The sequence below is a fragment of the Aquarana catesbeiana genome, linkage group LG11 (genome assembly GCF_042186555.1).
Source record: "Aquarana catesbeiana isolate 2022-GZ linkage group LG11, ASM4218655v1, whole genome shotgun sequence".
Lineage (NCBI taxonomy): Eukaryota > Metazoa > Chordata > Amphibia > Anura > Ranidae > Aquarana > Aquarana catesbeiana.
In genome coordinates this window covers 9,782,025-9,796,369 of record NC_133334.1, presented here as the reverse complement: position 1 = coordinate 9,796,369, position 14,345 = coordinate 9,782,025, and the positions used below count along the sequence as shown (strand labels likewise).

Here is a 14,345-nt window from a genome sequence, read left to right as displayed (position 1 = left end):
AGCCTTTCCATAGTTGGTGGTGGATTCACTGGGCTATTTGGTGATGGAAACGGATATGGAACTATTCACTTTTGTCACGTTAATCTGGACTATTTTTAACATGTATCATTTGTTTGATACACATATGAACTTTATTTTAATTTGAATTGTATAGCGCATTTTTTTACCTATTTCTATTGTGATATACATGCCATATCCCCCAATAGAGGTGTCCTCTCATCAGCCATAGCGCTCCAACTACCATTGTTTTTTTGACTGAATCTATCTACTACTTCTTTACTCTTCTTTGTGTTTATTGCCTCCCTCCCATCTCCTGGTTTTTAATGCTTTTATGCTAACCCTGGGCCTTTCCAGGGAAGGCATCTTGTTTCACCCACATGATTCTGCTGATTTTAATAGTCAATGTACCGATATCTGTTATAAGCTGTAATTCTTGCCCACTGGTCCTCCCTGCATGGTGGCAAGAATTATTTTTCCTCCATGTTGCATATTTCCCAACTTTGTATGCAAATACTTCAATACAAATATTAAACAAGAAAATCATTGAAGATATCTGTTTTACATCTTTTAACTGTGAACAAGTTTATTAACTTAAAAAGTTAAAACAAACACTACAAATGGTATGCATGCCTGTGGTGCAACATTGCAAAAGGAAAATATTCTACTTGGAGCATCATTTATTGTGTTCAAGCCTTAAAATCAACCTTCCATAAAAAAAGGTCAACTTTACTGATAGACCCAAAAAACACTTATTTTCTAGAAAAATGCAACTTGTTTTTGACAAGTGGTCAGTGCCCCCCCATCCATGCGCCCGGCCCCTAATCTACATGAAGGGTGCCAGACACATGGATTACAATGGGGAGGGAGGGTTTTGAACCACGTGATTAGAGCCAGAACCTCTAATAGGCTCCAAAAAAAGGTAGGGCTTGGGGTGCAGAGCACTGAGCCCCGAGCCCACCCAGTTTTGTGATGATAGCAAATTAATATTCACTATTGTCACACTGATCCTCCTCCCAGCCAATCAGGAAGCGGGCCCTGAGAGACGTCACTTGAATGGCTGAAAGGACAGGTGACCCTTTTGGATGCCTAGGAGGAGGAAGGAGGAGACGCACAGCGGAAGCTGCCATGATGCAGAGGAGGAGCCCATAGGAGCGCAGCCTGCCAGCAACCTAGATGGGGTAAGTGTGGGGCTGGATGACCATAAGAGTCCCCCGGGGGAGCAGGTGATCCAACCGGCAGTGGGGGGTGGTTGTCTGCCCTCCCTCCAAAAAAAACCCAGCTGCCAATGCAAGTGGTTTTAGCCAAAATGTGATTGGGGTGGTGGATCATTGGTAAAGCAGACATTCCATTCTCCTGGAAGCCCCATATTAAGTTTAATATGAAGATGCAACTCTTTAATATCACTGTAAGGGTGAGTTCACACTGCCGCATGGAGCGGCTCACAGCAGGGGTCCAATGCGTCCCTGTTCACGGCTTTTTGGCTGAATTCGGACCTGAAATGGACCAGAAGACACATAGGACTCCTATGCAATTCACACTGGAGCAGCTCTCTTGACAAGTGAACTGGATGCAGGGAAGCCCGCAACCGATTTGTAATAGTGTGAACCCAGCCTAAAAATTTATTTGCATCTGTTGTCAAGCAAATGCTTCCTTGAATTTAAGTTGGGCTGACAAAGAATTTTGTAACATTTTGGAAAAAAGATACAAACTAGAAGTCCAGCATTTGAGGTCAGGATGGCAAAAATCTCCACAGCCACCATATATTTCCCTTTGGTGCTCAGATAGGCCGGGATCATGGCAATCCAGACACTGCAGAACACCAGCATGCTGAAGGTGATGTATTTGGCTTCATTAAAACTGTCCGGTAATGTCCTTGCTAAAAACGCTGTAATAAAACTGAAGGCAGCCAGGATCCCCATATAACCCAGGACAGAGTAGAACCCGATAACTGACCCTTCATTACACTGAACGATGATCTTTGTTTGATATGATCTTTTGTCCAACTCCTGGAACGGGGGAGAGATCGACAACCATGCAATGCAGATTAAAGCTTGCAATGATGAGCAGATGAAGACAACAGAATTGGGCAGCTTTTCTCCAACCCCTTTTTTCCACACGCTGCCCGGTTTGGTGGCTTTGAAAGCAAGCCAAACCATCACAGTCTTGCCCAACACAGAAGAGACCGCTATGGTAAAAAGAAATCCAAAAGATGTTTGGCGTAGCCAGCAGGTTGTATCCATGGGACGACCCAGGAACAAGAACACACAGAGGAAACCCAACATGATGGAGACCAGGAGGACAAAGCTGAGGCTCTTGTTATTGGCTCTGACAATGGGGGTATCTCCATATGAAATAAATACAGTCATTGTCAAAAAAGTTAAAATGCAAAGGAATAAAGAGATAACCATGAAAAATAAAGATAGATTATCAGTATAAGACAAAAACTCCATAAGCTTGGGATCACATTCAGTTTTGTTCTCATTTGGCCATTCGTGCTCCAGACACTTCATGCAGTTATCACTTCCTAAAAAAAAAAATTGTTGAATTGTGTTTGAACTTAGTTTTTAATTTACACAGATTAAAAAGTATTTTAGACAAAAACTCCACAACGTTTTCATATGGAAAAAGCCAACGTAATATACATATTAACCATTTGACCTCTGGAAGATTTAACCCCCTTCATGACTAGGCCATTTTTTTGCAATACGGCACTGTTTTATTTTAACTGACAGTTGCGCAGTCATGCAACGCTGTGTCAAAATGAAATTTATGTTCTTTGTTTCCCACAAATAGAGCTTTCTTTTGGTGGTATTTGATCACCTCTGCATTTTTATTTTTTTTTTGCACTATAAACCAAAAATACTGTCAATTTTGAAAAAAAAGAAACAATATTTTTTTACTTTCTGCTTTAAAACATCCAATTAAAAAAAATGTAAAAATCAAATTTCTTCATTTAGGCCAATATGTATTCTGCTACATGTTTTTGGTAAAAAAAAATAAATAAAAAATTCCCAATAAGCGTATATTGATTGGTTTGCGCAAATGTTATAACATCTACACACTATGGGATATATTTCAGGAATTTTTATTCTTTTTTATACTAGTAATGATCAACTACTTATATCTGGACTGCGATATTGCGGTGGACAATCGGACACTCACTGATATTTTTGTCACTTTGCAGGAACCAGCAACACCAAAACAGTGATCAGTGCTAAAAATATGCACGGTCACTGTACTAATGACACTGGCTGGGAAGGGGTTAAATATCTAGGACAATCATGGGGCTAGCTGTGTACCTAGCCTCTGTTTTTGTGTACTGTACTGAATCTCATAAAAGTGAGTACATCTCTCACATTTTGAGAGGTGTACTCTCCTTAGTCTGCTTGTCTTCAGCAAACTGTTTGTTGGCTCTCTTGTGCAGCATCTTTAGAAGAGGCTTCCTTCTGGGACGACAGCCATGCAGACCAATTTGATGCAGTGTGCGGCGTATGGTCTGAGCACTGACTGGCTGATCCCCCACCCCTTCAACCTCTGCAGCAATGCTGGCAGCACTCATACGTCTATTTCCCAAAGACAACCTCTGGATATGATGCTGAGCATGTGCACTCAACTTCTTTGGTGGACCATGGCAAGTCCTGTTCTGAGTGGAACCTGTCCTGTTAAACAACTGTATGGTCTTGGCCACCATGCTGAAGCTCAGTTTCAGGGTCTTTGCAATCTTCTTATAACCTAGGCCAACAAGTCTTTTTTTTCAGATCTACAGAGATTTCTTTGCCATGAGGTGCCATTTTGAACTTCCAGTGACCAGTATGAGAGAGTGAGAGCGATAACACCAAATTTAACACACCTGCTCCCCATTCACACCTGGGACCTTGTAACACTAACGAGTCACAGGACACTGGGGAGGGAAAATGGCTAATTGGGCCCAATTTGGACATTTTCACTTAGGGGTGTACTCACTTTTGTTGCCAGCAGTTTAGACTCTAATGGCTGTGTGTTGAGTTATTTTGAGGGGACAGCAAATTTACACTGTTATACAAGCTGTACACTCACTACTTTACATTGTAGACAAGTGTCATTTCTTCAGTGTTGTCACATAAAAAGATAGAATAAAATATTTACAAAAATGTGAGGGGTGCTATGGGTTTCCTTGCATTGCTTTTACCACCAACAGAAGTCTTAGAAAATAGTAGTAAAATCCACCTGTTTCATTGGACATCTCTCCTTCTGAGCATGGGACACAACCATGACAGCATTCATGTACATCTGAGCTCGGCACTTCTCTGTTTCCTGGTAAACAGTCCTCAGAACACTGCGATCTCGGGATCTAGACAAAGAAAATTTTTTGTTACTTTCAACTTTCAGGAAATACTTTTAACCACTTAAGGACCAAGCCTATTTTTCACACTTGTTGTTGACAAGTTAAATTTTTTTTTTGCTAAAAAAATTACCTAGAACCCCCAAACATTATATATATATATATATATATATATATATATATATATATATATATATATATATATATTATTTTTTTCAGACACCCTAAAGAATAAAATGGAGATCCTTGCAATACTTGTCACACCGTATTTGGGCAGTGGTCTTACAATCGCAATTGTTTTGTAAAAAATACACATTTTTTAATAAAAAAAAATAAGACAACAGTAAAGTTAGCCCAATTTTTTTCTATATTGTGAAAGATAATGTTACGCCGAGTAAATTGATACCCAACATGTCAAGCTTCAAAGTTTCGCCCAGAATGGCGACAAACTTTGGCACTTAAAAATCTCCATAGGCGACGTTTAAAAATTTCTACAGGTTACCAGTTTTGACATACAGAGGAGGTCTAGGGCTAGAATTATTGCACTCGCTGTAACGATTGGGGTAATACTTCAGATGTGTGGTGTGACGAAACCCTGTCTTTAACAGGACTATGTCCGCCGTAAATGCTTCCTTTGTCCAAAACCAGCACTATCCAAGACCCTTTAGCCCACCCAGTCACCAGCCGTAACTCAGTGTAGGGTGAAAAACATCAGACTCTTTATTCAAACACATGTAACAACAGATATACAACTCAGCCACACTCCCCCCCTCCCTTGGATTCAGGGTGGGATAAACTTTCCAATAACAATAGACACACAGGTCAGGTGTATTCAAACTTCTCATCAGTAAACAGTCTTAGGAGGGGCTGCTGGAGGAATTCCCCCCCCTCCACATAGACATACATCCCATAATATACTTTTCTCCCAAGGCAGACAGACACAACAGAACCATGGGATACAACCACACCCAAAGTGACTCCCGTCACATGTGGTTTGAACACCGTTTACATATGTGAGTGTGACTTATGTATGCGTTTGCTTCTGCGTGTGAGCACGGAGAGACAGGGGCACTTTTTTCTAATTTATTTTCATTTTTATTTTTCCGTTTTTTTATTTTTACTCTTTCCCTTTAAAAAAATTATTTTGGATCACTTTAATTCCTTTTACAAGGAATGTAAACATCCCTTGTAATATAACCTCAGATATTACACTTAAAAGCAATAAAAAAAAAGATTTTTTTTTTTCAATTAAAAAAAATTGTCCCTTTAAGGCCGTTGGGTGGAAGTGATTTTTCATGCCACTCCGGTCCTCCAAGGATATAGAGTCGAGTGGGGGCCATCATGCCCTCACTCGACTTCCTGTCCATCAGGTAAAAGGATTGGTATGTCTCCGTTTCTTCCAATGGCTCCGGAAAGCTGCGGGGATCCCCGGGATGCGGCGGGAGGGGGGCACCTTTCCCGCCGCCCATAAAAGTGATTTCCTGGTGAATCTGCCGCAGAGACCACTTTTATCTTAGAGCGGACCACCCACCGGGGTTATGGCAGCTATCTGCTGCTATAACAACGGTATAACAACGGTATTTAATGTCAAAGTAGCGATGTATAACGAAGGTTGATAGTCCGGAAATGGTTTATCCACTTGCCGACCGCCTGCCGTCGTTAAACGTCGGCTGATTGAAGAGGAATATCATTGTTATGGCAGCAGCTAGCTACCTCTTCTGAGGCGGGCGGTCGGCTTTCAGATAAAAGTGGTCTCTGCAGCGGATTTGCCACAAAATCACTTTTATCGGTGGCGGGAGAGACCCCCCTCCCATGCTCCGGTGCCCTCCGCCACTTACCAGTGCCATTGGTAGCGGCGGAGGCGATCGGATCCTTCTTGGTCTGTGGTATGGAGCTGACTGAGGAGAAGATGGCCCCCGCTCGGCTCCATACCATTGCAGGGCAGAAGCAACGTCAAAACATCACTTATACCCATAGCTCCTAAAGGAACTTTTTTTTTTTTCAAACAACATTTTTTTTATTGCATGTTAGTGTAAATATGAGATCTGAGGTCTTTTTGACCCCAGATCTCACATTTAGAGGTCCTGTCATGCTTTTTTTCTATTACAAAGGGATGTTTACATTTCTTGCAATAGGAATAAAAGTGACACATTTTTTTTTTAAAGTTTAAAAATAAAAAGTAAAATAAATAAGAATTTTTTTTTTTTAACGCGCCCCATCCCGCAGAAGTCAACGCATACATGAGCAACGCCCACATATGAATACAGTGTTCAAACTACACATGTGAGGTATCACTGTGATCGTTAGAGCAAGAGCAATAATTCTCACCCTAGACCTCCTCTGTAACTCAAAACATGCAACCTGTAAAAATGTTTAAACACCGCCTATGGAGATTTTTAAGGGTAAAAGTTTGTCACCATTCCACGAGTGGGCACAATTTTGAAGCGTGACATGTTGGGTATCAATTTACTCGGCATAACATTATCTTTCGCAATATAAAAAAATTGGGCTATTTTATTTTTTATTTTTATATTTTAATTTAAAAAAGTGTATTTTTTCCAAAAAAAGTGCGCTTGAAAGACCGCTGCGCAAAAGTGGTGTGATAGAAAGTATTGCAACAACCGCCATTTTATTTTCTAGGGTGTTAGAAAAATATATATATAATGTTTGGGGGTTCTAAGTAATTTTCTAGCAAAAAAAAATTATTTTAACTTGTAAACACCAAATCTCAAAACGAGGCTCGGTCCTTAAGTGGTTAAATAACAATATAATCCCTTTTTCTTTAACAACTTTAGTACAAGCCTGTATATACCCCTTTATACCATGTCATCTTTTCAGGATAGCTTAACTAAAAATTAACATAGCCATGCCACACTGTGCCCAAATTAATTGTATATATATATATATATATATATATATATATATATATATATATATATATATATATATATATATTTTATGTAAATAATAAAAAAAAATTGATTTTAGATATTTAAGGCTGCATAGTAAAGGCCCAACTTCTGTTCAGCATAACTGTAAAAACACATTTCCACCCTGTTGAGTTACACTTTAATCTTTTTAATGTTAACGTCTGCAGCACATTGCTTCTTAATTTATGGGACTGCAAGCAGTAGACATGTGCACTGCTGAAAAATTACGGTAATTCATTCTGGTTTTTGTTTAATTTGTTTTTTTTTTGGGGGGGGGGGGGTTCCGTTTTTCGGGTCATTTGTTATGATCGAAATTCAAAAATTTGAAATTTGAAAATTTGAAAATTAATAACTAACCCATAACAACTGACTATTAAATTATAGGTATTGGAATTTCCTTTAAAATTTGGCTGTTAGGGAACGTAACGAATACGAATTTATCCAAAGTTACGAATTATCCGAAATAACAAATGCCGCATCTAAACAAATGGAACATAATTAATTAATAAAAAATAAATAATAATAATAAAAAAGTTTGTATTATTCTTATTTTATATTAATAATTTTTTGCGTTCCATTTGTTTAGATGCGGCATTCATTATTTCGGATAATTCGTAACTTCGGATAAATTTGTTACGTTCACTAACAGCCAAATTTTAAAGGAAATTGCAGTACCTATAATTTAATAGTTAGTAATAATAATTATTATTAGTTAGTTAGTTAGTTATTATTAGATTTTTGGGTTTTGGAATTTTTACATTTTCGTTTATTTTGGATTTTCATTCTTTTGAATTTTTGGAATGCCATGTGTGAGAAATAACTTGGTAACATGCCAATTTTGTGGAAAAATTTCTTCATTTTCCAAACAATTGTGGGAAAAAATTGCAACTTCAAAAAACTTGCCATGTCTCTTACTAAATACTTTAGACTGCCTTCTTTCCAAACAGGGTCATTTGGGGGGTATTTGTACTGTCCTGACATTTTTGGGCCTCAAGAAATGAGATAGGCCAACAGTATATCAGGATTGATCAATTTTAAATGATACGTAGCCTAGTTTGTAGGCACTATAGCTTTAAACAAAGCAATCATCATGCACTTATCAGGATTTTTTTTACCAAATACATGTAGCAGAATACATTCTGACCTAAAATTATGATGAAATGTGATTTTGTTGGATTTAAAAAAAACAGAATGTAGAAAATATTGTTTTTTTGTTTTGTTTTGTTTTTTTGCTCTTTTTTCGCTTATATAAAAAAATGACTCCCCTGCTGAATCGCCGTAGCTGTGTGGTGGGCACTTTAAGGGGTATAGGGGGCGCGCCCGCCGCGGTAGTAAGGGGGCCGATGCGCGTGCCCAGAGGCCGCGATGTCCGCTGGGCACACGCGATCGCCCCTGACAAAGCCAAAACGAGGATCTGTGTGTGTAAACACACAAATCCACATTCTGACAGGGGAGAGGAAACAGATTGTGTGTTCCTAGTATATAGGAACACCGATCAGTCTCCTCCCCAGGCAGTCCCATCCCCCCACAGTTAGAACACACAGAGGGGACACATTTAACCCCTTGATCGCCCCCTAGTGTTAACCTCTTCCCTGCCAGTGACATTTATACAGTAATTAGTGGCTATTTATAGCTCTGATCGCTGTATAAATGTCAGTGGTTCCAAAAAAGTGTCAAAAGTGTCCGATCTGTGTGCCGCAATGTCGCAGTCCCAATAAAAATTGCAGATCACCGCCATTATTAGTAAAAAAAAATGTATAAAAATGCCATAAATCTATCCCCTATTTTGTAGACGCTATAACTTTTGCGTAAACCAATCAATATACGCTTATTGCGATTGTTTTTTTTTTACCAAAAATAATTAGAAGATTACATATCGGCCTAAACTGAGGAAAAAATGTGATTTTTTTTTTAAATTGGGGGATATTTATTATAGAAAAAAGTAAAAAATATTGATTTTTTTTCAAAATTGTTGCTCTTTTTTGTTTATAGCGCAAAAATTAAAAACCGCAGAGGTGATCAAATACCACTACAAGTAAGTTCTATTTGTGGGGAAAAAAGGACGTAAATTTTGTTTAGGTACAGTGTCGCATGACCGCGCAATTGTCAGTTAAAGCGACGCAGTATCATATCGCAAAAAATCGCCCCGTCAGGAAGGGGGTAAATCTTTCCGGGGCTGAAGAGATTAAAATGCATCTAGAAATTTTAATTGCACCTTCATAACACCCTGAAAATGAGCCTTTTGTTTCCTGTTTTTCTCTCTTCAGAACTGTATATCTGCAGTGTAATATCATCTAAGGTGCTGCTGCCTCTGACTGATGGTCTCACTAGATGATTTGAAGTGAGATTTGATGATGTCACTACTGTGCTGATCACTGTTCTTCTTGCTGGAAAGAAAGCTGTACATGAGGGCCTGCAGTGCAGGGATCCCCCTGCTTCTTTTTTGTCTATTCTGTGGATCTTTGCTTCCTCCGCATCTACTACTTCTTTCTAAACATTTCCCAACATTCATCAAGTGGGTAACTCTGACATTACGAAGCAAAATGCTACTCCATTACCAAGATGGCTACCTTTACAGAGACCTGACAAAGCGGGATAAGCCAGTGATAGGGAAAGATCACAGGCCTCTTACATAATACAGGTCCTTGTTAACCATTCGCTGAATGGCTCATGCCGATATACATCGGCAAAGTGGCACAGGTGCGCAAAACAATGTACCCATACGTTGCTGCGTCATTCCCGAAATGGGTTAATTTACACCTCTCACATTTTAAGAGGTGTAAATTTGCTGTCCCCTCAAAATAACCGTGGAACTACAATATTCCATCCTTAATTCTCATGTAGAAAAATAATTATCTGCATAGTCTTATCAGAAATGGGTTAAATATGTTCCTATGTATGTTTAACTGTAATATTCCACCCATAATCCCCACATAGAAAAATCATTTTATGCATATTCCTATCAGAAATGGGTTAAATATGTTCCTATGTATGTATAACTGTAATATTTCACACATAATCCCCATGTAGAAAATTATTATATGCATATTCTTATCAGAAATGGGTTAAATATGTTCCTATGTATATTTAACTCTAATATTCCACCCATAATCCCCATGTAGAAAAATAATTATCTGCATAGTCTTATCAGAAATGGGTTAAATATGTTCCTATGTATGTTTAACTGTAATATTCCACCCATAATCCCCATGTAGAAAAATAATTATCTGCATAGTCTTATCAGAAATGGGTTAAATATGTTCTTATGTATGTTTAACTGTAATATTACACCCATAATTCCCATGTAGAAAATCAATGATATGCTTATTCTTATCATAAATAGATTAAATATATTCCTCCCATAATCCCCATGTAGAAAAATAATTATATGCATATTTTTATCAGAAATGGGTTAAATATGTTCCTATGTATGTTTAACGGTATTTTTCCACCCATAATCCCCATGTAGAAAAAAAGTTATATGCATTTTCTTATGAGAAATAGGTTCAATATGTTCCTATGTATATTTAACTGTAATATTCCACCCATAATCCCAATGTAGAAAAATAATTATATGCATATTCTTATCAGAAATAGGTTAAATATGTTCCTACGTATGTTTAAGTATGATATTCCACCCATATTCCCGATGTAGAAAAATAATGATATGCATATTATTACCATATCAGAAATAGGTTAAATGTGTTCCTAGGTATGTTTACCTGTAATATTCCACCCATAATCCCCATGTAGAAAAATAATTATATGCATATTCTTATCAGAAATGAGTTAACCCCATCCCGACCAGCCGCCGGAGTTGTACTCCGGCATGTTGGCTCCCCTGGCCGAACCAACGTTACCTTATGTCGGTTCGATGCTTGACCATTAGGGGCGCGCACGTTCCACTGATGGCATGTGCGCTGCGGCCGCATCTCGTTGCTGGAGCTGATGTGAGTGTCCGACGAGCGCAATGACCGCTTGGCACCCGCTTGGCGATTGCTCCTGATAGAGCGACAACCGAGATCTGTGTGTGTAAACACACAGATCCTGTTTCTCTCAGGGGAGAGGAGACAGATCGTGTGTTCATACTAAGTATGAAACTGATCTCTCTCTCCTCCTAGGCAGTCCCATCACCCCACAGTTAGAACACACCTAGGGATCATAGTTAACCCCTTGATCGCCCCCTAGTGTTAACCCCTTCCCTGCGGGTGACATTTATACAGTAATCAGTGCATTGTTATAGCACTGATCGCTGTATAATTGTCACTGGTCTCAAAAATGTGTCAAAAGTGTCAGACCTTTCTGCCGCAATATCGCATTCCCAATAAAAATCGCTTATCACCGTCATCACCGTAGTTTATAGCGCAAAAATAAAAACCACAGACGTTATATACCAAATACCACCAAAAGAAAGCTCTATTTGTGGGAAAAAATTTTGTTTCGGTACAGCGTCGCATGACCGAGCAATTGTCTGTTAACCTGTTACCGCCCACCCACCGTCATATGATGGGAGCGGTGTGGCTTTTGTTCTGGGCGGCTGATTGACACAGGGCATGCGCACAATCGCGGGCATGCAGACCTGCTCTGTCAGTGTCGCCGTGTCCCCGGGACACAGCCCGTCACCGACAGGGGTGAACAGCCATTGGGCATGGCTGTTCACCATGTGATCGGCCGTGATTACGTCACGGCCGATCACAAAGGGGTATTCCCCGCTTTAGACCGTGCATGCACACGATCGGGAGCGTGTAGCGCAGTCACGTCGGTGGCGGCGTGTTCCCAGGAACACTGCTCGTCACCAACAAGGGTAAACAGCCAATGGATGGCGGCTGTTTACCACATGATCGGCTGTGATCCATTCACAGCCGATCACTAAATGTAAACATAGACCAGTTACTAGCTGTTACCGGCTCTTCTCTCCTCACACACCTTTTCCAGTGTGAGGAGAGAAGAACCAGGAGCAGTGAGTGACCGATCTATGTGTGTTTTGTAGTGTACTGCACCAACACCACAAAGAGAACCTGTCACATCGCCCCCCCCATTACAGTTGTCACCCAACAGTCCCCACACAGTGCTTATAAAAGTGCACCTGTCACTCATCAGTGCCAACAAAGTGCACCAGTCACCTATCAGTGCCCACAAAGTGCACCTGTCACCCATCAGTGCCCACAAAGTGCACCTGTCACCCATCAGTGCCCACAAAGTGCATCTGTCACTGTCAGAGACTGCCGTCAGTGGTGCACCTGTCACCCTTCAGTGACCATCATCAGTGACCATCATCAGTGACCGCCATCAGTGACCGTCATCAGTGACCCATCCGTGACCCTCACCTGTCACCTATCAGTCCCATAAAGTGCACCAGTCACCATCAGAGACTGCCATCAGAGACTGTCAACCGTTACCTGTCACCTGTCACCCACCAGTGACCGTCACACGTCACCTGCTACCCACCAGTGACCGTCACACGTCACCTGTCACCCATCAGTGACCGTCACCTGTCACCGATCACCTGTCGCCCATCAGTGATCGTCAGCTGTCACCCATCACCTGTCACCCATCAGTAACCGTAGTTTGTCACCTGTCACACAGCCCATCAGAAAAATTGTCCAAAAGATTCTATACAAGTGAGGAGGCATTCCAGATCCTCTCCATGACTGATTAGAGCAGCGGCGTGTTCTCATCAGATTCAAATGCCAACTCCGATTGTGAATCAAATTCAGCATTTGAACTGACCGATAGTAGTGGATCGGCAGACGAATCAGAGGAAGAATGGATCCCTCCTAAAAGAGCACGGTGCTCTGGAAATCAGGCAGCCACCAGCAATATACCCCAGGATCAAATTCCCAGGCCCAGTACCAGCGCTGCTACCAGCGATAGACCCCAAAACCAAAGGCCCAGTACCAGAGATGCTGCCAGCAAAAGGCCACAAGAAATGCCCAGTACCAACACTTCTGCAGCATCACGCCCAAATGCCAGCACAGGAACTCCAACTACCAGCACTGGAGTGCCACGTCCCCCAAGAGCCAGGGCCGCTACATATCTCCCAGATTGTCTTGCCAATCCAACAGGGCTGCCTTTCGACTCAGGATCAGCAAGAATTCCACCTTTCACCATACAGCCAGGTGTGCAGGCCAATACCCAAAATTTTTCTGAAATTGATTGTTTTAATTTATTTTTGCCCAACACTTTGCTGCAACTCATCGTGGACCAGACCAATTTATATGCCCAGCAGCATATTGCCAACAACCCCCAATCTTCATACGCCTGTCAATTCGAGTGCAAGGATTTGACACTGGAGGAGTTCAAAATGTTTATGAGCCTCACCATAAACATGGGGCTTACAAAAAAATGAAGGACGTGCCTATTGGTCCACCCACCCCATTCACCACATGCCCATTTATTCTTCTGTAATGTCCAGGTCCCGATACAAGATGATAATGGGCTTTCTTCATTTCAGTGACAACACCCAGTGCCCTCCCCGCAATCATCCAAATTACGATAAATTATATAAAATTCGCCCACTCGTTAATTTCTTTTCCTAACGATTTGCAGAACTCTATGTCCCCGATAAGCATATATGTGTAGATGAGTCCCTGGTACCCTTTTCAGGCCGGCTAGGAATAAAATAATACATTCCTAGCAAAAGGGCCAAATACGGAGTGAAATTTTATAAGCTTTGTGAGAGAGTCACGGGATATCTGTATGCGTTCCGCATATACGAAGAAAGAGATTCCCAGCTCCAGCCCCCTGAGTGCCCGGCCTACATGGGCACAACTGGTAAAATTGTATAGGACCTGGCATACCCACTGCTGAAGAAAGGTTACCACATATACCTGGATAACTTCTACACAAGCCTGCCTCTTTTCAAACACCTATACCTCGCACAAACCCTGGCCTGTGGAACCTCCAGAAAGAATAGGAAAGGCTTCCCACAAGCCATAGTAAATAGGAAATTGCAAAGGGGAGAAAGAGCAACTTTGAGATGCAACAAAGTGCTGACCTTGAGGTGGAAGGATACCAGGAATGTGTACATGATGTCCACCATCCATGACGACGACACTACAGTTGAAGTTCAGAGAAGATGAGGTCCCATTGTA

The 14,345-nt window shown here is 40.8% G+C and overlaps 1 protein-coding gene across 1 annotated transcript in view; it reads right to left on the bottom strand.

Annotated features, from left to right (window-relative positions):
* Window positions 1–1,619: 1,619 nt before the first annotated feature.
* Window positions 1,620–14,345, bottom strand: part of LOC141112905 (vomeronasal type-2 receptor 26-like) — a 75,085-nt gene continuing 62,359 nt past the window's right edge. Inside the window, exons 6-7 of the mRNA XM_073606009.1 lie at window positions 4,207–4,330; window positions 1,620–2,524 (exon numbers count right to left, since the gene is read on the bottom strand). Coding sequence (XP_073462110.1) covers window positions 1,620–2,524; window positions 4,207–4,330 — 1,029 coding nt within the window. The remainder of the gene's footprint in view (window positions 2,525–4,206; window positions 4,331–14,345) is intronic.